The 27,208-nt window shown below is 42.7% G+C and overlaps 1 protein-coding gene across 1 annotated transcript in view; it reads right to left on the reverse strand.

The window, feature by feature from the left end:
* Positions 1–1,331: 1,331 nt before the first annotated feature.
* Positions 1,332–27,208, reverse strand: part of sdha (succinate dehydrogenase complex, subunit A, flavoprotein (Fp)) — a 75,707-nt gene continuing 49,830 nt past the window's right edge. Inside the window, exons 10-15 of the mRNA XM_068032222.1 lie at positions 21,932–22,103; positions 13,569–13,687; positions 11,697–11,808; positions 10,205–10,335; positions 4,978–5,091; positions 1,332–1,753 (exon numbers count right to left, since the gene is read on the reverse strand). Coding sequence (XP_067888323.1) covers positions 1,667–1,753; positions 4,978–5,091; positions 10,205–10,335; positions 11,697–11,808; positions 13,569–13,687; positions 21,932–22,103 — 735 coding nt within the window. The 3' untranslated portion in view covers positions 1,332–1,666. The remainder of the gene's footprint in view (positions 1,754–4,977; positions 5,092–10,204; positions 10,336–11,696; positions 11,809–13,568; positions 13,688–21,931; positions 22,104–27,208) is intronic.

Raw genomic sequence — 27,208 nt, forward strand, 5'->3', positions numbered from 1 at the left:
TAGCACAGTAGTAGTGCCACACAACACGATGGAAGGTATCTATCCCAGTGTGAAGACAGGATTTGGTCTCCACAAAGATTGTGCAGTGATCACTCCTATCATTACTGTCATGGACAGATGCATTTTTGACAGGTAGATTGGTGAGGACAAGGTCAAGTAGGTTTTTCCCTCTTGTTGGTTCTCTCACCACCTGCCATAGGCCCAGTCTGGCAGATATGTCCTTTAGGACTCGGCTAGCTCGGTCAGTAGTGGTGCTGGCAAGCCATTCAAATCCCCCACCAAAAGTGAATTCTGTGCCCTTGTTATCCGCAGTGCCTCTTCCAAGTGGTGCTCAACATGGAAGAGCACTGATTCATCAGCTGAGAGAGGACAGTAGGTGGCAATCAGCAGGAGGTCTCCTTGCCCATGGTTCACCTGATGCCATAACTCAATGTGACAACTTACAAAACCACTTCCTCTCGACTGCATACCTCTTTGCTGCCACATTTGCTGGGTCTATCCTGCCGGTGGGACAAGACATACCCAGGGATGGTAATTGAGGAGTCTGGGACATTGGGTGAGTATGACTATGTCAGGCTGTTGCTTGACCAGTCTGTGGAACAACTCTCCCAATTTTTATACAATCCACAGATGCTAGTGAGCAGAACCTTTCAGGGTCGACTGGGCTGGATGTGCTTTTGCTGCTTCCAGTGCCTAGGTCCATCTTGGGTGGTCTATCCGGTTTTATTCTTATTTGACTTTTCTGTATTGGTTTGATACAACAGAGTGGCTTGCTAGGTCATTTCAGAGGGCAGGTAAGAGTCAACCACATTGCTGTGGATCTGGTGTCACATTTAGGCTATTAATGAACCAGATAGGTTTGTACAACAATCCAGTCGTTCATGATCATCATTACTGAGACTAGCTTTGTATTCCAGATTTATCATTAAATTTAAATTTCCCCAGCTGCCATGGTGGAATTTGAACTCATGTTGCTGGGCCATTAATCCGGGCCTCTGGCTTACTAGTCCAGTAACATTACCACTATGCTACCATAAATCAATTTGAAGTTCAAGTAAAACTTTTACACCCTTTATCAGTAATTGTGCACAAAACATAACTAGCTACCAAAGCAATGAACATGAAATACTATTTCATATCACTATACAGCACGCACTACACCGGTATTGTCCTTCAGCAGCCAAATAAATACTGTTGATCTGACTTTGAAAATGTCCCACTGAACTGTATGCAACTTCAACTTCTATTCTGTATCAGTGGAAAGATAATCACCAACAGATTAATTATTCAGAGATAGGATTTTGCAACTTTAAGAACATAGTCATGCAGCGTGGCAATGGATTTATTTTTATTGAACTGGCAGAGAAACCTCTGGTATCTTCAATAGAGTGCATGCTCTCTAATGCTGCTGCTATAACTACACATTCTACTGAAACTTTTTATGGAATTCATCAATGCACTGTATGTACAGACATAGCACTGCTCATATAGAATTAGCAGTCACACTAATATTAAAGATGTAGCTTTACCTTTTACAATATACATATAGTTAGAAAGGAATCATATTTTGTTATTACATTACTTAGAATTTTATTAAATATGTCACCATGGAGCTATTTTTATCATGACAATCTAGATTGTAATGGATGTACCAGCCCAGTTGGATTTAATAAGAACGAATTGCTGGTGGAACTGAGGCACATTCTTCTACATCCAACGTTGTGTCAATTACAGGTCTGTATTGCAGTGTAACCTGGAATTTAAAACAAAGCCACAAATAAATGCTCGAAACAGAAGCATGTCTTAGTGTCCTGTATCCTTGCCTCTCCCTGCCCCTCTACTTCACTTCAAGCAGAAAATTGCAAGGATTGGGCACTTCCTAAGGGGCTTTCAATCTTTTCTGTGTGGAGAATGACCCACAGATATGGACATACTCACCAGGACACCCAACACAATTTCAAAAAGACCAAAAGAAAAAGTGCCACTAAGTCAACAAACAGGCGATATTTTGAGACACATCTACCCAGGCAAAAAACTGATGACCCCCAACAGCTGCTCAAAGACTTCCCCAGTCCCCTAGTTTGAAAATCTATGCTGCACAATTAATGGGATAACTGCATGAATGCTGACTCAATGGAATGCAAGTTTAATTTAGTGCATTCATGCTTCACATTTATTTTTCACCTCATCATAAGCACATGCTCCTAATTAGTGTATTATAGAAACCCCATGTGGAGTGTAATTAGAAACACGGCATTTCAGATGCTCCAATTTAATCAGACACTCTACTGTGCACGAGCTCTCGCACAGCACGCCTTTGGCTCAGTGATAGCATTCCTGCCTGTGTCAGCAGGTGCAGGATTCGAATCCCACTCCAGACAGTCGCGGCGAGCAGAGACCAGAGTTCCGGCTCTGAATTCTGGTTTGACATTCATTGGGATACTCATGACTGGTGGGTGTGGGTGTCCCCCGCACATCATCTGGGTCATGAGGGCCTGTAAAGCCCTGCCGTCATATAGGACTAATCACTCTATTGATAGGTATAAAGATGGTTATGGCCATGGAAGGAGTGTTCACATTTTTTGTATTTAGAGATACAGCACTGAAGCAGGCCCTTTGGCCCACCGAGTCTGTGTCAGCCAACAACCACCCATTTATACTAATCCTACATTAATCCCATATTCCCTACCACATCCCCACCATTCTCCTACCATCTACCTACACTAGGGGCAATTCACAATGGCCAATTTACCTACCAACCTGCAAGTCTTTGGCTGTGGGATGAAACCGGAGCACCCGGCGGAAACCCACGCGGTCACAGGGAGAACTTGCAAACTTCGCACAGGCTTCTCCTTCAACTCCACTCACTTCCTTCAAGTAAAAGATGTTGTTATGGGTACCTGCATGGGCCCTAGTTATGCTTGTCCTTTTGTAGGATATATCGAACATTCCTTGTTCCAGTCCTACTCAGGCCCCCTCCCCCAACTCTTTTTCCAGTACATTGATGACTGTATCGGTGCTGTTTCTTGCTCCCACCCCGAACAGGAAAACTTTATCAACTTTGCTTCTAATTTCCACCCTTCTCCCACCTTTACATGGTCCATCTCTGACACTTCCTTCCCCTTCCTCGACTTCTCTGTCTCCATATCTGGGGGTAGGCTGTCTACGAACATTCATTGTAAGCCCACCTATTACCACAGCTACCTTGACTGCGCTTCTTTACACCCTGTCTCCTATAAGGACTCCATTTCATTCTCCCAATTTCTCTATCTCCGATGCCTCTGCTCTGATGAAACCTTCCACGACAGCGCTTCTGATATGTCTTCCTTTTTCCTCAACCGAGGATTCTCCCCCACTGTTGTTGACAGGGCCCTCAACCGTGTCCGGCCCATTTCCCGCACCCCTACCCTCACCCCTTCCCCTCCCTCCCAGAACCGTGACAGGGTTTCCCTTGTCTTCACTTTCCACCCCACCAGCCTCCACATCCAAAGGATCATCCTCCGCCATTTCCGCCACCTCCAAGTGATGCCACTACCAAATGCATCTTCCCCTCCCCTCCCCTGTCAGCATTCCGAAGGGATCATTTCTTCCATGACACCCTGGTCCACTCCTCCATTACCCCCAACACCTCGTTCCCTTTCCCCGGCACCTTCCCATGCAATCGCAGGAGGTGTAATATCTGCACTTTTACCTCCTCTCTCCTCACTATCAAAGGCCCCAAACATTCCTTTCAGCTGAAGCAGCCATTTACTTGTACTTCTTTCAATTTAGTATACTGTATTCACTGCTCACATTGTGGTCTCCTCTATATTGGGGAGACCAAATGCAGATTGGGTTACAACACCTCCGCTCAGACCGAAAGCATAACCCCGAGCTTCCGGTTGCTTGCCATTTCAACACACCCCTGCTCTCATGCTCGGATCTCTTTCCTGAGATTGCTGCAGTGTTCCAGTGAACATCAACGCAAGCTCGAGGAACAGCATCTCATTTACCCATTAGGCACGCTACAGTTTGCCGGACTGAACATTGAGTGCAAGCATTTCAGAGCATGACGGGCCCCCGGCCTTTTTATTTTCAGTTCTTTTTTCTTTTTATTTTATTTTAGTTTGTTTCATCATTCATTTTTCTTACCATGTGCCTGCCCACCATTTTTTTTCATGTTTGTGCTTTGGGCCAGGGCTGTGAATTTTTCTGACCATTAACACCCTCTCTGCATTAATGCTTTGTCTTTCAACATACCATTAACATATTGTTTGCCTTTTCTCCATGAACTTCTGGTCAGTTATTCTCTGTGACCCTGCCCTATCAACACCTTGCCTTTTGTTATCTCTTGCCCCATCCCTGCTTTATTTGCTTAAAACCTATTACATTTCTGACCTTTGCCAGTTCTGATGAAGGGTCACTGACCTGAAACGTTAACTCTGCTTCTCTCTCCACAGATACTGCCGGTCCTACTGAGTATTTCCAGCATTTCTTGTTTTTGTTTCAGATTTCCAGCATCTGCAGTATTTAGCTTTTATTTTTATGTATAAAACACTAGCTCGGCCATAGCTAGATTACCGTTTACAGCCTGTCAAGACTGTTAATCAGCCTGAAAATCATTCTATTACTTCATACTATTCTTCTAGGGAAGAGTGTGAAGATACCAAAACCAAAGTTTAGCTTTACGTCAAGGGGCTGATTTCATATATTCTACTCGCATGCAGCCTCATCGTACAGAGTTGACCACAATTCTGACCATTAATTTTAATGAAAGGAAGTCATAGGTAGAGCATCTGTAACTTTCCATTTTGTGTCGGCAGCAATCGAGGATTCTTGGCCACAGCAGCATTTGTAAAATTGACGTTTTGATATTAAAAATTTGTAATTACAAAAAAATGTTTTATCTCGGTGTACCAGTACTTTCAGTAATGCAGAGTATTCAAGAAATTTACTTGTGCAAACTATTCTTCATTTTCTGCAGTCAACAATTCTCACCTTTCCAGTCTTGGGATCCACACATGAAAGTGTATGCTTTCGCCAATGTTCACTGAATGGTTTCTTCTCTTGGCCTTGCAATGGTTTTGAAAAATCATATTCATCAATTCTCACCTAAAATGAGAATAGAAATCAAAAAGAAAAAAAGGCTACACATTTCAAACAGACGCATGCAGAAACATCTTCAGTTCTTTGCTTTTCAAATGAGATGTTAAACCGAGGTCCTTACTGCCCTATTGGTTGGACTTAAAAGATTACATAACACTACTGAAAGAAGAGCAGTGTCCTAACCAATATTTATACGTCAGCCAACAACATTAAAACAGATTAGCATGTCATGACCATGCTGCTATTTGTGGAACTTTGCTGTGTGCAAATTGGTTGCTGCATTTCCGACATTGCACCAGTGATTACACTCCAAATTACCTTCACTGGTTATAAAAACACTTTGGCATGTTCTGAGGTCATGGAAGGCATTGGTTGCTGCATATATAGATGCAAGTTTTTTTTCCCCTTCCCACTGTTTGGTTTCCAGCTACTTGAGGTTTGATTTTCCGAACGCACAATCCAGCAGAGGTGCCTCCCCTACCAGGGGCACAGTTGCACTTCCCACAAATTTCCAGCAATTAATTTTAAAGGGGTGGGAAATCACAAGGAATATGCTTACCATTACCCATCATACGCTCCCAGGAAGACGATGTTCTACGTTGGGAGCCCAAATTCTGAAAATGGGCTCTCTAAAACAAACGACCGCTGCTATTTTAAAGTGGGCTCACTAAAACAACCCCACTGCTATTTGAAAATACATCTTCTAAAACAGATCCCCACCAGTAACTGAAAAGCTACCAAAAACAGAGAGGTACATCCTTGCTCACAGAAACAAAAATCAATGCAATTAGAAGGACTAAGATGCTTTTAATAATAGTTAGAAATTAAACCTCAGTTTTCTTTCTCTTGCACTCCCCTCTCCCTATAAAAACCTTACTGCAACTTTTGTTTGAAATCATTCTAAATTTGATTTTCTTCTCAAGGTAGTGACTTGCACTGGGACAAGGTTCCCTTACTTTGAGCAGCCCACATGTATCTCAGCCAACTGAACAACTGTCACGCATGAGTCTGGATTGTGTTGGCAGGATGTTTGACTGTGTGAGGGCAGGAGATGAAGCACAACATTAAAGTAAAATTGTATTTAAAAGCATTCACATTAAGGAAAGGTTAAGGAAAATAAAATTGTACTTATAGGTTTATAAATTCTGTAGATCACTGGCAATGTAGCGTAGGATTACAAAGGAAAAAGATTTGCATTTATATAGCGCTTTTCATGACCTCAGAATAATCCCAAAGCACTTTACAGGCAATGGAGTTTTTTTTTTGAAAGGCTGCATTTGCTGACAATGCCACCACTAGGTGGCGCTGCAATGGCACATGCACAAATGCAGCCTGTGCCACTAAAACATCACAGTTTGCGACATCAGGCAGCTGCCAGGATTAAAAATGGCACTGCTCAAGTAATCACACGATAGCCACCTAAACACATGGCAGCATTCAATGGCCAGAAGGGAGGAAGCGAGCAGGCCGGGGAGGGGAGGGAGTGAGCAGGCCGGGGAGGGGAGGGAGCGAGCAGGCGGGCGTCGGGAGCAGGCAGCGGGGGGAAAGGAGGAGAGCACACCTGCCACCAGCAAGTTCTTCGGCCGCACTCTCCCCGCATCCTCTCTCTACCCGCTCCCCAGACCCCCTCTCCCCCCACCCCTGCTCTCTCCGGCCCGGATCCCCCCACCATCTGCTCGCGTTACGCGATGATATCATCTGCGCATGCGCCAAGCCCATCTGCCCACATTACGATGTCATCTGCACATGCGCCAACCAGTCCTGGCACTGCGGAACGCAGCACATGCGCAGAGGGTAGGAACCATTCTGCGCATGTGTGCAGATTGGCACAGTTGGATGACGTAAGCTACCGGCTGCGTTGTCAGTAATCACTTTGTTTTTGAAATGCGGTCATTATAGGGAAATGCAGCAACCAATTTATACAGACAGGCATAAACAGCAATGAGATAATGAGCAGATGATTGGTTTTCAGTAAAGCTGGTTGAGGAATAAATATTGTCTAGAACACTGGGGATAACTCCCTGCTGTCCTACAAATACTACCGCCTGAGGGAGCAAACGAGGCCTTGATTTATTATTTCCCCCAAAAGATGGCACCTCTGACGTTGCAGTATTTTCTCAATACTGCACTGAAGTGTCAGCCTAGATTACGTGCTCAGGTCTCTGGAGTGAGACTTGAAACCACGATTCAGAGGCAAGAATACTTACTTACCAATGCTACAGCTGACACTCAGAATTTTGGCCAAGTCATTGGGAGATCTACCTGCTGTTCTTCAAATAGGGCCAAGGGATACTTTACAATTATCTGCAATAGGCAGATGGGGTCTCAGTTTAATATTTCATCTGGAAGATAGCAATCAGACAATGCTGCACTAAATTGTCAGCCTAGATAGTAGGCTCAAATGCTGTAGTGGGGCTTGAACCCATGACTTTCTGCCTCAGAGGCAAGAGTGCTCCAAGTTAACTTTTGAAATTGCTTTTATGCACAGTCCTCAATAAAGACAATATCTACACAATGAGGAATTCCCTTAGATCAATTACCCATTTCAACTAACTCTTCCTAGCTGAACAGATACTTTGCATGAAAGGACAAAGGGAAAATATTAGCATTGCAGTAGTCAGAAATTATCAACTTTCTTGGTTGCCAACTGCAAACTGCTTCTAAGCAAAGTTTCCAATCGTAATTGAGACACTAAGATGATTGAATAAAGGTGAATTAGCTTCTTGCACAAAGGGAAAGTAAAATGAAACCCACTCTTAAACCATTAGCCAGAAGTGAAACATTTGGAGAGAACAAGGAGTAGATTGCAAGTTTACAGTCATATGGGAAAATGGTACATGGCAGAGGGAGCCATGTAAATTAATAGGTTGGTTAAGCATGACCTTCCTTTTTGGAATCCATGCTGATTACTTTTTATTATATTTTCAGTTTCTAGATATTTTCTATTACATCTTTGAGTAAAGATTCCATTATCTTTCCTACTACCAATATTAAGCTAACTGGTCTGTTGTTCCCTAGACTTGTTCTATCTCCCTTTTTAAATACAAGAATAACATAATATTTCAGCCAGTCTTTGTATTCCCTTTTTAAAGATATTTTTATAAATACATCATAGTGTCTCTGCTATCTCTTCCCTTGATGTTTTAGTATGCGCAGATATAGTGCATGAGGACTAGGGATTTTAGCTTTCATAAATGAATCAATAATCTCATCCCTTTCTTCTTTGAATGTCTTTTTTAATCTCTTCTGTTGTCATGCCCACCCCCATTAAATCTCTTTGGTAAATACTGAGACAAAAGTAATTATTCAATATTTCTGCCATTTCACTGTCATTACCTGTGAGTTTGTCTTGTGCATCCCTAAGCAGCCCTGCCCCTATTCTGATTTATTTTTTGCTCTTTAGGTGTTTTTAAAATACTTCACTTTTTTTATATTCCTTGATAATTTTATTGTGTTCCTATTTTTATTTTACTTCTTTTCCAACTCCTTCATATTCTCTCTCATCATCCTCTTCATTATCTATCTAAGTAGTGCCTTTTCTTTACATTCTTTTGTCCTTATCTCTTTATTCAGCCATGGTTTCATTATTGGTTAGCTTGTTCTTGTTCTTTAGCAGAATAAATTTCTCCTGAATTCTACTGATCACCTTTAAAAATATTTTCTGCTACTGCTCTTTTTGTTCGTTAATTTCTTTTCCAGTTTAGTTTAGTTTTAGTTAATTTAGTTCAGTTTCATTCTCATTTTCTTGAAATTAGTTTTTTTTTTAATTACTTGGTCTTTGTCTTACTTATGCTTTTCTCAATCATTATCTTAAGCCTTATTATGTTATGATTGCTATTACCTAAATGCTCCCCTACATTTATTTCTCTTAACTGCTCCAGTTCATTTCCCATTATTGAATGCAGCAGTGATTGCTCTGCTAGGCTTCTTAAGTAGTGGGTAAGAAAGAAGTAGTTGTTGCATTTCAAACAACAGAAATCTTTCCCCATTATTTTGAGATGGTCAACTGTTCATTGTATTATAGCTTCAAGTAGACCACTGAGCCAGCTCTACCAAATTCATGGCCGTGAAAAATGCGTCACAGTCCATGAAATCTCAGGTCTTCTGTGAAATCAGCCATTTTGCAAACTTTGCACATTTTGTTCATTGACACAGGGCTCACCTCTCTGACTACTGGGCATGTTGGGAACATTTTAGTGATTGACACAAGGCTCAACTCGCTGATTGGTAGATGAGAGGGGACTCCCGGTGCAGTTTTGAAAGAAGCAGTCTCAAGTATTAGCAAACAAGTGAGAATGCTCGAATGAGAAAATCAAATAAGGCCACAACCATTACTGCAGCACATCGAGTGAAAGAATTTGGAAAACAAATTCTGCATGCCGATGGTAGTATACTGACTTTATAGAGTCATAGAGATTCAGTGAGTAAAGAATGTGACCTATTTATAGTTTGCTTTTGACAATAGTTTTTGAGTATATAGTAAATGCCATTTGAAACCAGAAACCTCCCTTTTTTTTGTTTTAAATAGATCACTTTCATGGTTTGTTGTGACACCGTGAAATTTATGATTTAAATACTTTAAATCGCAAAATTCAAGACTCTTAAATGTTGGACCTTGAAATTTGTAAAATTTGACTGTGAATTTGGTAAGACCCTATCAATAATTCATGGCAGCTCTAACTTATAAAATCATAATTCTGTGCCCTTGATCATTTCCCTTAATGCTCTTAGTTCCCAAGTCTGTATCAATATCCTTTTTAAACACTGGTATGACCTTCTGGGGCTGTGCGTTCCAAATCCTCAAATCCCTTTATGTGAAGATGTTTTCTCCAATCTGCTTTTAACCATCTTAGCTTGAATTTTAGAATCTTGTTTGTTCTGCACACCTCTACTAGAATGCCCATTCCTTGATTACACTTCATTATTTTAATATCTCCATCAGACCACCCTTTAACCTCATCGCCAGTTTTGAACATATCTGTTCAGGTCTTTGCAATCATGGTAAACAGTGGAAAAACACATATATACTCAGTAACTCATTTGACTGTGCAGTACTAAAGGTATATTTGGCCCAGCCAGTGTGTGCTGTACCATCACAACACTGCCACATTATGCAAACCTTGTAATCCTCCCTGGCATGTGCTCCCCTGCTCTCTTTGCGAGCCTCTGCACCGTAGATAGTCTGTAGGGCGCAAAGCATCAAATTCTGCAGCTCCAAGGTCTCGGTTAGGTCAGAGTTCCAAACAATACCTGAAACAAACAGTAAGCTCTCATGAAATACAAATACTGGTTTAGTAAACGTATTGCATGTTTGAACAGGACACAAAAATCATTGTTTAAATTTGTTCTCCGGATATGGGTGTTGCTGATAATGATGCACTTACTGCTTGACCTTAGCTGACCTGGTTAGTTGCTTGCTAAACCACTTCAGAGGGAATCAAAAATTAACCATATTGTGTGGTCTAGAGTCACATACAGCCAGGCCAGTTCCCTCAAGCTTTAACAACAATCTGACAGCATCCACGGTCAATTTATTTTCCTGGCACCAGCCCACAACTTAACAGATTTATCACATTGAATTTCACAATTTGCCATGGTGTGATTTGAACTTTGAACCTCTGAGCTGCTAATCCAATAGTTTAGCCACTGAGACAGAGGAATGTATTTTGCCTATTTGAAATAAATACCTGCAGTATCGTTCAGGAGGCTCAACACGATCCAGGTCAAAGCAATCCACTTGATCAGCACCCCATTCCCAGCTTAAACATCAACTCCCTGTGGCTGTAGTGTGTACTATCTACATGATGCACTGCAGCAACTCACCAAGATTTGTTTTCAACACCTCCCAAAAACCAGAATCTCCACCAACTGGAACGCCAACCTCCAAGTTCCCCTCCAAGTCACACACTATCCCTGTTCCCGGAATTCCCTACCTGACATCATTGTGGGAGCACCTTCAATGGACTGCAGCAGTTCAAGAAGTAGTCCAACCACCACCACCACTGTCTCAAGGACAACTAGGGATGGTCAATCAATGCTGGCCTTGCCAACGACACCCACATCCTGAAGAATTTTTTTTTTTTTAAAGTTTGCCCTATCACTGAAATAGACATAATGCTGTGCAAAGCTGCAAAATTGGAACACTCAAAATTTGGTTCTGCATTAACATTAGCAATATTGACGTGGGCAGAGAGTTCTGTGCACCCTGAGCTAGCATCTTTATAAAATGACTGAGGGGCTCTGGAATCAATTCTTATTATGGTAATATGACAGATTTAAAAATTCTAATCCCAACAACTGGCATGCATATAATAAAACTCAGATTCATTAATAATTGTGTGCATATCTAATAACTTGAGGGGTATTTCTGAGCGAGACTTTACTGTTAATGTGGAGGCTTACTAGCAGTGTGGGCAGATGGGAGAATTGGAGTTGAGGCATAACAGCACTATCTTCCACCCCACACTTACGTGTAGCAAGGATCCTCTGAGAATTAACCCTTCTGTGTACAGTTGTGCCAACAAATATGTGCCATCTAACATTATGATGGTAATCACTAGTATGATAAATAAATGAATTTCAGCAGACAAAAAAAAGGGAAAAGCACCTACCTCTGTCAAATGTCTTGATGTCATCCAGAGAACTATACAAATCGCTCATCTTCTCACAACCTTCTTTCAGTACAGAGCCCGTGCGGAACACAGCTGCGTGACTTTGCATGCACTGTTGAAGATAAGAGTTGAAGGAACATCAATCTTGAGAACAGACGTTGATTGAGCAGTATGACGTAGTCGCATCAAGTTCCCGATTGCTAACGAGCAGGAAGATTTTACAGAAAATATATCAATGTAAACAAAAAAAAAACTCTCATTTATACTGACCAGGTCAATTTACACAAAAATGATTACATATACCCTTTTACCAATGCCTTCACTACTGAATATGACATGAATTGACTTCAGCCAGGGTGTCTAACATTCTGCTTAGGAAACCAAGCCAAGAGAGACTGAATGCAAACAGTGAAATATACAAGAAGTTAATCAGGAAAACTTTGTTTGGTAATCGGCAGTTCAGCAAAGTGGATTGAACCAGTTTCACTGTGTGGCTGAGCTGTGGGCAGTATATCCAACAGACTTAGGGAAATTCCATAATAAAAGCTTCCGGAGCAGCAGAGCTGGCCAGCAAAAAGCTGACAACTTATATAATATTAAATGCAACTTTCACTGGGTTTTTTTTAAAGACATTAATAGGGCAGATTTATAATTTTCCACCCAGGTGTAAAACTGGCAATTGCTGATCAGCCGTCCGTAACAGCAACCATCTGATTTTCATCTCCACATTTAGATATTGACCTATGCATGTGAAAGTCAATAAGGGCCAATAAATGCTTTTTTTCCTATTATACCTTCATCATATCTAATACGAATTTATTTTGTGTCAAATTTGGAAATGCAATTTTGTCAGTTTTCACTTGTATATTTAATCAGAATGATATGGGGCTTGGAGGGTAAATTTGAGGGCAGGTTGCATAAACTTGGTTTGTATTCCCCTGATTTTAGAAGATTTCGGGTTCAATAGGGCTAGTACGGAAAAATTATTTTCTCTGGTGCAGGGGTGGGGGGGAAATCATGAATGAGGGGAAATAACCTTAATATTAGAGCTAGGCTATTCATGAGTGAAATCAGGAAGCACTTTTTCCACACAAAGGGTAATAGAAATCTGCAGCACTCTTCCTCAACCACAATTGGAGCTTTCAAGACTGTGGTAGATAGATTTTATTATATAAGGGTATCAACTGATATGAAGCTAAGGCAGGTAAATGGAGTCGAGATGCAGATCAGCTACAATCTAATTGAATGGCACAGTAGGCTCAAGGGGCTGAATGGCCTATTCCTATTCCCATATGATTTCTGGATCACTTTAGAATAGAACTAGTTGCCTAAATTACAAATTATATCAATGAAGAAATGTGAATCCAATGTCTAATACTTCAGCTTTCTAGCAACATGCAACAATGATTACAAATCAGTTTCAGGCACCAAATGATGAGTGTTCCTTGACTGAAGGCCGGAGTTTTAGCCAAACAAAATTCTTAGTAACTGAGCAATAAATTCTTTGAGCAGGTTCCAGTCCGAATCAGTGATCATTCTGCAAACCATATGAACTACTGTATTACAATTACATCTAAAACTTATCTAGCAAATTACACAAGAATAATTTCAATATAACAAAATAAAGACTAGCACATCTGTCAGAAACTAGGTTTTAAAAGGGGAAAGGACTGGGCCCTAACACTGCACTACCCAATCTTTTATGATGAAGCATGTATATTTATAAAAGCACTAATACTCATCAAGATGAGAAGAACTTGTTTAAAAATAGAAAGCTCTTGCACTTTCAGCAGTGGCAATTATCTTGTACAGCACAAAAATATCAAAATACATACATTGGGGAAATTCTGAAAGTTGCTTCCCTTCCCTCACCTTCTGCATGTTAATTCGGAGCTCTGACGTGCGAGTGCCTCCATCAGCAAATCGCAGTCTGTCAAGGTTGGCTACCGACTCCTCTCCAGCATTTGGATTAATTGGTGCGACAGCTTCTCCTAGATTCCGAGCAATAAACAAGAGTACTTCAGATTCCAAGAATTGGTTTCAAAAGCATTTAATTAATTCAATTCTGCTGGGAAGAGATCTGAAAATAATTCTTCCACAAGGGAAATAATATTCTTTTAGCTTCAACATCCCCAAAACCTAGCGAGGTGTAAAACTTGAGCTTACAGCAATAAAGTCAGAGCAATCACTGCAAAGTACACCTAAGTCAATTGGTAGCACTCTCACTGCAACAATCAGGAGGTTGTGGGTTCAAGCCCCAATACAGACTCCAGCATGTAATGTAGACAGATACTACAACGCAGTAATGAGGGAGGTCTGTGCTGTCAGAGGTGCTGTCAAGTAACAAGCCTGGCAACTCATGGTATCATTTAAAAAGTAGGCAAGTCTCGCAATGTCCTCAACTTACACTAGTTAGACTGGTCATTTATTGGTTGGGGTCCTTACTGTAGCTACACTGGCTGCCACATATGCCTACCTAATAGTGAATGCACTACAAAAGTAATTAATTGGTTATAAAGCTGAGGATGTGAAAAGTGCTATACTAAATAAATAGTAAAAATGGATAGTACAATACTGAGAGCCACTTCTGTCAGAAAATTTCACTTTTACTGTAGGAAAAAAACTCCCAACAATTCAAACTGATTCTAAATTAATTTCTGATCAGTAAGGCTATTGGTTTGTCAGGGGAAATGGGTGAGAAGATCACAAGGAAGTAAAATGATAAGTAAAAGGGGATATATGTTATTTGAAATACTCCACAAGTATAAAGTAGCATCATTGCTCTCATTCATTGGTGCTGTCAGCAAAATCAATGGCCCCGGCAACAAATGACTCATTTTCAAAGTCATACTGTAATTTTGTACAAGATGTTTCGATTCTGACTTTGTTTCAATTGATTTAAGATAATTAGCAAAAGAAATAGAAGGGAGATGATTTTATTTGCACAGCAAGTTATGAGGATCTGGAATGCAGTGTCTGAAAGGATGGTAGCAGGTTCAATAGCAACGTTCAAAAAGGCAGTGTATAACTACCATAAAAGGAAAAATCTGCAAGGCTACGGGGAAAGAGCAGGGGACTGGGACTAACTGGGTAGCTCTTTTAAACAGCCGGCACAGATACGATGGGCTGAATTGTCTCCTCTGTACTGTGTGATTCTATAACAGATTAACGACATCCCTCCTGCAGAGGAGGGAGTCACAATGGCAGCAAGAGCTCACCCTCCAGTGCAGTTGCACTTAAGGTGGCCTTTGATGATTTAAACAGGCAGCCGCTCTCTCAATTCTATGATCAGCTTCCAACAGTGTGCCTGAAGGTGCGTGCTTGCTGCCTTCACAACTGAACTGTATAACTGGGGGAGGGTGGGCTATGATTTCATTGATGGAACAGCTTCACCTGGCATCCACTCAGTCAAAATAAAACTACATCAAGGAAGTGTATTCTAAAGTGTCCCACCTTGGGTTTGTGGCACAGCTGCTGACTGGATTTTTTTTGGTGTTACTTGGGGCCACATATTACTCTTGTCCCAATAGGTATTAAAAATCATGGGATGCCACCCCATGGCAAGTCATTTGGCCTGCAGTTCTGCTTCCAGAAGGTTTCCAAACCACACACTGATTTAAATGATGCGCCCCAACATTCATGTTTTGGCATGCATAAAGGTCAGGTGCATTTTATTGTTATATGACTGGTCGGTAAAATGACCAATATTTAATCACCAAATCACCGATTCAGACATGAAGAGCATAAACCAACATACCCTGAAACAAACAGTTCTTTCTTTGATGGCAACATTTGAGCTGAGAGGCTGGGAGTCATCCACTGGAAATGAAATTTTAAGAACTACAAAGCTGTTACTCTTCAAATTTGCCAAATTGTATTTTGGCCAATAAAATTTGGAAAATCCCAAACATTTACAAGTTTGGACTAAGAGCAAGTTTTTTCCCCCTAAGTAACAGGTTAAAACTTTCAAATAAATCACAGGAAAACAGAAACATCATACAGCCAACATTTCCTTCTCCACTCTCTGTTCCTGCAGGTAATTTTTATTAAGCTTTACGCTTTCACACTGTAGTCTTTTATGAAGCTGGCCCTGTGGACCTCCGACAGAGGTTCACTGTCAATTTTTGGATGTTTGCAAATTTCCACATTACATGTTTGGCTTTGTGGGTAAGCAATAACCAAGGTTTGGAGCTTGAAAGTAACAGGCAAAATGAGGAGGTTATCAGGTTTGCTGAAATAAAAGCACAAACTGCAGTATTCCAAATTTGTCATTTACCTCACTGAAAATTTGCTAATAACCTACAGATTGTCAGAGAGAACAGAAAGTGTTGAAGGATAGACTGACACCAAACCTTGCTGATTGCTGGCTATGTCCCTCTACAATGAGATATAGTGGCAGAGAAAATTTAATTTGCTTAAAATTCAATGAAAAGATCTTTAGGGGAAATACACGGAGAAGGTTGAGAAATGAGGCCCTTATAAATATTAAAATAGTGATGGTTAGACTTCCAGTCAGAAATCATTGGCAGAATTTTAACTGAGGAGAGGCAGGCACTGGTATGGGCGCAGGGTCACATCCCTGAAAAGTGGAGTCAGGTCAGGGACCCGATTTGATCCCACCCACTTCTGGGCTTGATCCGGGTGGGTTTGCAGGCAAACAAGAAACCCCCATGCAGCTGTCGGATGAGTAATTAAAGTATTCAAATAGATAAACCTGAATTCTGGCTTTAACAACCAACGCACGGGTTTCCTATGTTCTCTACAGCTCACCAGGGTCCACAAGCTGAAAGCGCAGCAGGGAGTGATTGTTTAATGAAAATGATGTGCTGGGAAGACTTTAAAGACTGAAATGGCTAAGCTTGTGGTCAGCCACAGTGGAAGGTTTGTGCTTGCAGACTTACCTCTGATAGCCTGAAATCACAACTTTGAGTGCCATTTGTAACTTTTTGGAGTTACTTTCAAGTACCTTAGAGTACACTCACATTCATCTCAAATTCTTGCTGTCAGCCTTCAGAGCAGCATGGGAGCAACTTATGTTGCAATAGCCTGGACCTCTGAGGAGTAGCAGCAAACACCAGCAGCAGCTGCCTTCTCTGCAGCCACATGCCACTCCACAAGACAGAAGGGATGGAGAGAGAGCTGTAGCTCAAAGGAAACGATACCCCAGCAGAGGGTCTACAGAGAGTGAGCTTCCTCAACATGACAGAACAACAGTCCTCAGGAGTCTCATACTCTGCGGCAGGTTGTAGCAAACATCTGCAGACTTCTGGAAGCAGAACTTATCCCAAGAGGTCCAGGTGGCCACACATTGCCAGCAGCCATGAAGTTCACCACCCTGAATTTCTTCATCCTGGGTTCTTCTAGGGATCTGCTGCAGACATCTACAGGATATCACTTCTGCCCATAAAGTGCATCAACCCAAGCAGTGTTTTCCAAGGATGCCAATTATATCAACGTTGTGACGAATGAGCCACTCAAACCCAGTGGGTTGTCTTCTTCGCTGCAGTGGCTTGATTCCCACAGATCTAGGTGTGATTGATTTCATGCATGTAGCAATCAAGGCATCCTCAAATCAGCCAGGTGTCTTTATGAATCGCAAGGGATTTTACTCCCTTCATGCCGAGCTAGGTACACCAGAAGGTGATCACGCACGGCTGTACTAGATATCTAGGGAGCTACAATGGCTCATTCATTCTGCGGCAATCACACCTACTGCAGGTTTTCTCTCCTCTACACAGCTTCAGCAGCTGACTCCTGAGAGACAAAAACTAGCCGCTGACTCCTGTGAGCAACCCTGCCACTGAGTCTGAGACATAACAGGAGCCATGTCACCACCACGGCAATAATAGAACAAGCGATTGAGTTGCTCGAGATGTGGTTCAGGTGCCTGGACAGATCTGGAGGTGTCCTTCAATATGCCCCATCAAAGGTCTCCAGGATTATTATGGTTCGCTGTGCCCTTCACAAAATCACACTGCAGAGGAAGGTGGAGAACAGTTGGTATTAGGAGGAGAAAGGAGAGAAGGTGCCAGATGTGGCCATGGTGCCTGTGGTCACACACCTGGCTGCCAGAGAAGCCCACGATGGGCCCATCCAGACACGCTTCACTTTATATGCGTGCATTAAGCCATCTGAGTGTATCAGAAAACTTGTGCCTCCCAACAGCCTCCCCCCAAAGACACAGCTCACTCTAACAGTAAACCAGCTAATGATCACATTCACACCCTTTGTTCCTCATAAAGGCTGATCATGCTATTCACCTTAAGGCTATTGTCCAGCATGAATGGGAGCTACAACAGAGGCCATGAGTTTGAGGAGTTCAAATAAAGTCTTTCATTCATTGAAATCAACATCATCATAACTCCATTAACATTGGTATAAGCACCCAAGTAAATCCCCTTGTTCAACTAAGACAACTTTTTCATTCGCTTTCCATTACTCCTATGAGGAGCACCCCTGTGGCTTCAGCTGAGCTGGAGATGGGCTGCTCATTCCTTTGCTGTGACACGAGATGCCCGTGGTGGACGTCCTCTGGGTTTTGGAGCATGAGGGCCCCACCTCCACTTGTGCAGGGGCAGACTCGGACATCGGGGCAGGAGAAAGCTTGTGTGGCTCTGTCTGAAGGACGGCAAGGGTTCAGAAGTGGGGCACCTTGAGAAGAATCCCCAATGCCATGTGCCCTTTCCCCCATCTTCCTTTTCACAGCCCACCTGCACTTCCCTGCTAGCCAACAGGCTACTTGGCTGCATGTCAGTGGGGTGCTGAGCCACCAAGATGAATCTTTGCTCAATCCTGTGTAAAGTGGCAGTCAGAGTGTTCAGGTCTTTGGTCTGAACCTGCATGCACTCAGTGGCCTGCCACGTCTGATTCTCCATGCAGGCGGCCATTCCTTCCATGGACATCAGCGCAAATGCCTGAGACATCATGGAACTCACGCTAGAGAGGGACTCCTCTAATCTCTCTCCAAGGGTATGAACTGCCTCTGGAAATGCTGACAGAAGCACATACATATCCTCTTGCTGCTGCACAAGTTTCCTTCTTGTGCATGACCCCTGGGGAACAGCAGCTACGTCCAGCTGAGCAGAACTTGGAATGCCCTGTGTCCCCAGATGGGGACTTTCCACTGCTGTCCCTGTCTCCAGTACCAGCTCACTTGTGATGTGTTCCTTACTTAGCATGTGACAACCTCCCTACCACCAATATAGTACCCACGTGTGGTGTATCTGTGCTAGTGGAGGGTGCGCATAAGTCATGTGATGGTGCATCCTCAGAGTGTTTGTCCTCCTCTAAGGACTCCTCAGGTTGGTCCATCATCAGTTCCTACGTGACCCGTGAAGGACCTGTGGGAGATGAAAGACATGAGTTAGCGCTGACATTGAGAAAGGGTACAAATTCAGCATAGTGCATATTACGGAGACAGTGGTGACATCAATTCAATATGGGTGACTGAAGGGCCAAGTGGCAGTTAGTGCTGTCACCAGATATGTGGGCTTCCCCGATCTCTCTATCGTTGACGCTGTGTGTGTGTGTATGGGCGTGTGTGTGTGTATGGGCGTGTGTGTGTGTATGGGCGTGTGTGTGTGTGGGTGCGTGCGTGCGTGGGTGGGTGCGTGGGTGTGTGTGTGTGTATGGGTGTGTGTGTGTGTATGGGTGTGTGTGTGTGTATGGGTGTGTGTTTGTCACCCCTGCCGACCTCCAGGGCATCATCCACCAATGCAGTCAGAGTGGTGCAGGTCCATCCCAAGGTTCTGTCTCTCCCTGGAGATGGGGGGGTCTCTTCTACTGCAATGATGGAAGGTTATGAGTATGAGAAGTGGAATGTGCGCTGAGGATGGAATGAGAACATTTGAGGGTAATTGAGAGAGATGGGTGCAATAGGATGAGGGTGAGTGTGAGTGTTGTCTGTTGAGATGGAGATTTGAAAAGGTAGCTGGAGAGAAAGGGGTGTGTGAAACTGGAAGGTGTGTCGGTCAGAGGAGTGCTGTGCAGGAGAATACTAGTGAAATCAGAGTGATGGATGCCACCTGAAAGTGGCATGATACTCACTTTTCGAGAACTACTGAGATAATTAAATCTTTTGTGGCACTGTATCCAGGTCCTATGCACCACACTCCTGCTGCTGACAGCTTCTGCTACTTCCAGCCATGCTGGCTTCATTTGGCTGGCTGGCCTTCTCCTTCCAATACTCAAGGAAGAGGACTTCTCTCCTGGCCCTTGCCTTCTCCAGTATGACCCCCAGGGAAGAGTCAGAGACCTTGGGGGGGGGGGAGGGGGGAAAGAGTCAGAGAACTGGGGGAGCATGCCTTTCCAAGTCTTCCTTCCACTCTCCTGCTTTCAGAATGTTTCAGAATCAAGCCATTCAGACTCTGCTTGGGCGCCCAGAGTGCAGGTTGTCATCACGCCAACACTCTGATTGGCCGGGAAACCTGGAGGCAGGATATTAATGCAGTGACTGATTTAAACAGCCACAGGAAAACCTACTACTTCAACACACAGGTTCTTGACCTGCTACTGGCCTCCTATGTGTGGATTTGTTCTATTAAAATTCTGCTCATTATCTCCGTCCAACTCCCAGGCTGGATTTGAACCACATTTTGCACCAATGTGAAAGAAACTATACACAAAAACTTTTGCACAATCCATATACAGCATCAACTTGTTCTTAGAAGGTTCCATCAATTAACTACGCAATAAACAGAGGTCAAAAGAAACTATAATTACAAGAAGTAACAGGTTTAAATTCCAAAGCAATCTAAATGTTTCAACTATCTGTAAAATCTAAATTGTACGGCCTAGTATTTGACCTGTCCTTACACACCCCAGCTGGCAAACAGAGTGGGTGAAAGCAAATGTTGGTAATTGTGTTGGAGGGCAATACTGGTGAAAGATAAATGACTTGTCCAGCTATTCCACTGCACTGTAAAATGCTTGCATTTTTTCCACCAGTGCAGCTCCCAGTCAAGCATGGGCCCCTTTCTGCCACCAGTCTTATCCTATTGTTACAACCATCTGGTTCATGGTTTATATTAATTTTCTTGAGGTAACTTTTAATTTGGGAATTAAATTTTTTATAATGCAAGACAAATGAAAACACCTGGCTTGAGAAGCTGGCAAACTAACTAGGGTGGTTACAAATCAAAGGGTGGCCACAAATCAAAGGGTGGCCCATGTTTATTTAGTAAGATCGTAATGGGAAGTGTGGAAACCCTACACAATGGGAACCTCTCTGAACTTCTTGATGGAGATGGTGTGTCTGCAGCTGCCGCAATCATGGGTTTAAATTATTCATATGATTTCCCATAACAAAGAGAAGATTTGGAAATAATTAGTTTAAATTGCTATCTGGGACATCCCACACGTACCACATTACTATGGAGCTATATGATGCAGGGGGTGCCTGTTAGGTTTTTGATCTGTGTGCTTGCTGACACAGTCAGTTGGCTTTTGGAAAGCTCTTGGCTTTGAAAGCAGCTGAGCTCAGGAGCTAAGACGCCATAAGAACCAAAGGTGATTCTGTTTTGAGGCGGGCCTGTGCTCAAGCTGAGAAGTCCAAATTCGGGAGATCCGATACCTCAGAAGACAGCGGAGAAACTAAGGAAATCGAAGTGAATTCCTAAGAGCTGTGCTACACTTTGGATTGGTCTCAAAAGTGAACAAACTGCCAAGATCCTGTAACGTATAGAGGCCTCTTAGAGTGGAAGTAACAGTCAAACAGGAGTGTTCTGTTGAGATTTAGAGTTTAAAGCATATTCCAAATTGTAGTGTTAAGTTAGTAGAGTTTTGCTTTAACTCTTGTAAAGTTTTTTTGTGGTATTATTCTTTCCGTAGTAACTGGGAATTTGACTTTCGCTCTTCGAAGGTTATCAGTTCCTAACGGGATCGTAACATTATACATAACAGCCCTGCTGTTTTACACAGGCCTAAATGGAGATTTTTAATTTATTTGGTGTTGCTCTACAATAATTATCAGATTGGCAGCTATTATAAACCATGTGGGGCTCCATTATCTCCAAGTTGTTTGGTCAGGAAAGATACTGGGCCTCTTTGTACAGCTCTTCACTCACAGATACAGCTCTTCACTCACAGATATATAATTGCTGGTTAAATTTTAATCCTTTGGTCCTTTAAAAGAACACATTAAGATTGAAAATAAAGTTTTAAAAGCTTGTGAAACTACTTGCCACGAGGTGCTCTGGCACTGCTTTGTTCAGTATGAAATAAATTACAAGACTTACCAGGTTTGCAAGTTTCTGCTATGGTTAGGGCACAGGCACGGCCAAACACCACTAAGTCAAGGAGAGAATTTGCCCCAAGCCGATTAGCTCCATGAACTGAAGCGCTGGCAGCTTCACCACAGGCATAGAGGCCAGGTACCACAGCATCTTTACCATTTGTGTGGTTAATCACCTGCATGAAGCAAAATGTACAGTTAAAGGTGGTGTACATTTTAATATTGCAAATCATACTATCTCACAAATCCCTTCAGGTAGGCAGATAAAAAAATTTATGCTGAGGGAACATTCTGAAGTGCAGTATTTACAGCAAACTATGCAAATTTTGTTATTTAACCATGTTTCATTACATTCAAATATGTATTGCTTAACAACAAAATGTTAGATGCAGTTTTAGTTTTATTAGCCGAAGAAAGTTCAATTCGCACATCTTTGGCTAGGTCCCAACAAATGATTCTTGGAACAGATTGAAGGAAGCACATTTCTTGCTTTGAGACTTTAGAGTCAAGTCCAATCTGACGGGGGCTGAAAACTTTAGGATCAAGAAGAAAGGCATACCAAGACATCCACTATGATCATCAGCTATAATCAAGGCATCTTTAGCATCAGGTACAGTACTTGAATCCAGTTCATTTGTCCACTATAATGTCAGTGATCCACTTTAAATCAAAACCCAAAAAATAAACTCCCTCCCATTCCTCAATGCATTTTCTGGAAACTTATTCCAAGCATCTGCTGAACCTTTGTCTTTTAAAACTATCCCCACAATGAACAAATCAAAGAGTGAAAAATGTTTGGATTAATTTGCGAGAGAGTTATCGAGGCAAAAATGCTGAGGTGACCAGGTGACCTCATTCTTGACCTTTCTTATATAAAATCGGGAAAGACAGTTGCAAATAGGTAAATATCACGTAAGGCTACCGAAGTTCAGAGGGCACAAAACATTCTTTTGAAAAAAATCAAGATGGATAGAGGCTGGAAGGGTGCTTATTTTCCTTTTTCCTGTCACTATGTTGCACGGGAGATCACAAGAGTGCATGTGGTGGATGTTATGTTAAAAGCACCTTTGGATCTTATTCCTCCCCAAAGCAGGACAGTCTACTCCCAGGAAACATCCACAATGTGTGAAGTTATGCTAATTAGAGGACAATTTGACTTTTTTTTTTTAAAAAGGCTTTTGAAAGAGGGCACTGCCTCCTTGCAGCATAGTTATATAACGTGTTTAAATAATTAAACTGAAGTACAAGCAACACTTGAAAAACTCACCTAACCCTACTCACAATAGCTATTCAAAGTGACATGAGTGCGTCCAGATGCCAAGCTTGGCTCAGTATCAGTCATTTTTGGTTCAGGTCCCACTCTAGAGGTAGCACTGATATGATTGAATTTTACATTCAACTTGAAGGAGAGAAGAGTGTGTCCAAGACTAGTATTTTAAACTTAAATAAGGGCAATTATGAGGGCATGAAAGCAGAGCTAGCTAAAGTGAACTGGCAAATCAGTTTAATGGATAGGTCAACAGAGATGCAGTGGCAGACATTTAAGGGGATATTTCAGAATACACAGAATAGATATATTTCAACGAGAAACAAAAATGCCAAGTGTGGGATCCGCCATCCGTGGTTAACTAAAACAGTTAAAGATAGTATCTAACTTAAAGAAAAAGCCTATAATTGCGCAAAGATGGGAGGCAGGTCAGAAGAATGGACAGAATACAAAAAACAGCAAAGAATGATGAAAAGATTGATAAGGAAGGAAAAATTAGAGTACGAGAGAAAGCTCACTAGAAATATAAAGACAGATGGTACAAGTTTCCATGGATATTTAAAAAAGAGTTAACAAAGTGAGCATTGGTCCTATAGAAAGTGAGTCTGGAGAATTAATAATGGATAATACGGAGATGGCAGATGAATGGAACAGATATTTTGCATCAGTCTTCACTATTGAGGATACAAGTAACATCCCAGTATTAGCTGTAAGTCAGGAAATGGAAGGGAAGGGGGAACTCAAGAAAATTACATTCACCAGGGAAGTGGTATTGAACAAATTGTTGGAGCTGCGGGCTGACAAGTCCTCATGGACTTCATCCTAGGGTGTTAAAAGAAGTGACTAGTGAGATAGTTGATGCGTTGGTTTGAATTTTCCAAAATTCCCTAGATTCGGGGAAGGTTCTATTAGATTGGAAAATAGCGACTGTAACTCCTTTATTCAAAAAGGGAAGGAAACAGAAAGCAGGAAACTACAGGCCAGTTAGCTTAATATCTGTCTTAGGGAAAATGTTAAAAGCTATTATTAAAGACATTTTAGCAGGACATTTAGAAAAATTCAAGGTAATCAGATAGAGTCAACATGGTTTTGTGAAAGGGAAATCATGTTTAACCAATTTATTGGAGTTCTTTGAGGCAGTTACAGGTGCTGTGGATGAAGGGGAACATAAAGTGGATGTATTGTACATAGATTTCCAGAAGGCATTTGATAAGGTGACACATCAAAGGTTATTGTAGAAAAAAAAACTCATGACGTAGGGCTGTATTGGCATGGATAGAAGATTGGCTAGCTAACAGGAAACAGAGAGCAGGCATAAATGGGTCATGTTCTGGTTGCCATGATGTAACGAGTGGTGTGCCAGAGGGATCTGTGCTGGGACCTCAACTTTTTTCCATTTATATAAATGACTTAGATGAAGGGACTGAAGGTATGGTTGCCAAATTTGCTGATGCCACAAAGATAGGTACGAAAGTAACCTGTGAAGAGGAAATAAGGGGACTACAAAGGGATATAGATAGGTTAAGTGAATGAGCAAAGACCTGGCAAATGGAGTATAATGTTCTTTCTTTTGGGCCTCCTTATCTCGAGAGACAATGGATACGCGCCTGGAGGTGGTCAGTGGTTTGTGAAGCAGCGCCTGGAGTGGCTATAAAGGCCAATTCTGGAGTGACAGGCTCTTCCACAGGTGCTGCAGAGAAATTTGTTTGTTGGGGCTGTTGCACAGTTGGCTCTCCCCTTGCGCCTCTGTCTTTTTTCCTGCCAACTACTAAGTCTCTTCGACTCGCCACAATTTAGCCCTGTCTTTATGGCTGCCCGCCAGCTCTGGCGAATGCTGGCAACTGACTCCCACGACTTGTGATCAATGTCACACGATTTCATGTCGCGTTTGCAGACGTCTTTATAACGGAGACATGGACGGCCGGTGGGTCTGATACCAGTGGCGAGCTCGCTGTACAATGTGTCTTTGGGGATCCTGCCATCTTCCATGCGGCTCACATGGCCAAGCCATCTCAAGCGCCGCTGACTCAGTAGTGTGTATAAGCTGGGGGTGTTGGCCGCTTCAAGGACTTGTGTGTTGGAGATATGGTCCTGCCACCTGATGCCAAGTATTCTCCGAAGGCAGCGAAGATGGAATGAATTGAGACGTCGCTCTTGGCTGGCATACGTTGTCCAGGCCTCGCTGCCGTAGAGCAAGGTACTGAGGACACAGGCCTGATACACTCGGACTTTTGTGTTCCGTGTCAGTGCGCCATTTTCCCACACTCTCTTGGCCAGTCTGGACATAGCAGTGGAAGCCTTACCCATGCGCTTGTTGATTTCTGCATCTAGAGACAGGTTACTGGTGATAGTTGAGCCTAGGTAGGTGAACTCTTGAACCACTTCCAGAGCGTGGTCGCCAATATTGATGGATGGAGCATTTCTGACATCCTGCCCCATGATGTTCGTTTTCTTGAGGCTGATGGTTAGGCCAAATTCATTGCAGGCAGACGCAAACCTGTCGAAGAGACTCTGCAGGCATTCTTCAGTGTGAGATGTTAAAGCAGCATCGTCAGCAAAGAGGAGTTCTCTGATGAGGACTTTCCGTACTTTGGACTTCGCTCTTAGACGGGCAAGGTTGAACAACCTGCCCCCTGATCTTGTGTGGAGGAAAATTCCTTCTTCAGAGGATTTGAACGCATGTGAAAGCAGCAGGGAGAAGAAAATCCCAATAAGTGTGGGTGCGAGAACACAGCCCTGTTTCACACCACTCAGGATAGGAAAGGGCTCTGATGAGGAGCCACCATGTTGAATTGTGCCTTTCATATTGTCATGGAATGAGGTGATGATACTTAGTAGCTTTGGTGGACATCCGATCTTTTCTAGTAGTCTGAAGAGACCACGTCTGCTGACGAGGTCAAAGGCTTTGGTGAGATCAATGAAAGCAATGTAGAGGGGCATCTGTTGTTCACGGCATTTCTCCTGTATCTGACGAAGGGAGAACAGCATGTCAATAGTCGATCTCTCTGCACGAAAGCCACACTGTGCCTCAGGGTAGACGCGCTCGGCCAGCTTCTGGAGCCTGTTCAGAGCGACTCGAGCAAAGACTTTCCCCACTATGCTGAGCAGGGAGATTCCACGGTAGTTGTTGCAGTCACCGCGGTCACCTTTGTTTTTATAGAGGGTGATGATGTTGGCATCGCGCATGTCCTGGGGTACTGCTCCCTCGTCCCAGCACAGGCATAGCAGTTCATGTAGTGCTGAGAGTATAGCAGGCTTGGCACTCTTGATTATTTCAGGGGTAATGCTGTCCTTCCCAGGGGCTTTTCCGCTGGCTAGGGAATCAATGGCATCACTGAGTTCCGATTTGGTTGGCTGTATGTCCAGCTCATCCATGACTGGTAGAGGCTGGGCTGCATTGAGGGCAGTCTCAGTGACAGCATTCTCCCTGGAGTACAGTTCTAGGTAGTGCTCAACCCAGCGGTCCATCTGTTTGCGTTGGTCAGTGATTATGTCCCCCGATTTAGATTTGAGGGGGGTGATCTTCTTGATGGTTGGCCCAAGAGCTCTCTTCATGCCATCATACATTCCTCTGATGTTTCCGGTGTCTGAGGCCAGCTGAATATGACTGCATAGGTGTTGCCAGTAGTCGTTTGCGCAACGCCTAGGCGTTGCGCAAACGAGTATAATGTGGGAAATGTGAAATTGTCCACTTTGGCAGGAAAAATAAAAAAGCATATTATCTAATTGGTGAGAGATTGCAGAGCTCTGAGATGCAGGGGATCTGGGTGTCCTAGTGCATGAATCGCAATAGGTTAGTATGCAGATACAGCACATAATTAGGAAAGCTAATAGAATGTGATCATTTATCGGGAGAGGAATTAAATACAAAAGTGGGGAGGTTATGCTTCAGCTATACATAGCATTGGTGAGACCACATCTGGAGTACTGTGTACAGTACTGGTCTCCTTATTTAAGGAAGGATGTAAATGCATTGGAGGCAGTATAGAGAAGGTTTACTAGACTAATACCTGG

This window comes from Heterodontus francisci, chromosome 5 (genome assembly GCF_036365525.1).
Source record: "Heterodontus francisci isolate sHetFra1 chromosome 5, sHetFra1.hap1, whole genome shotgun sequence".
Taxonomy (NCBI): Eukaryota; Metazoa; Chordata; class Chondrichthyes; order Heterodontiformes; family Heterodontidae; genus Heterodontus; species Heterodontus francisci.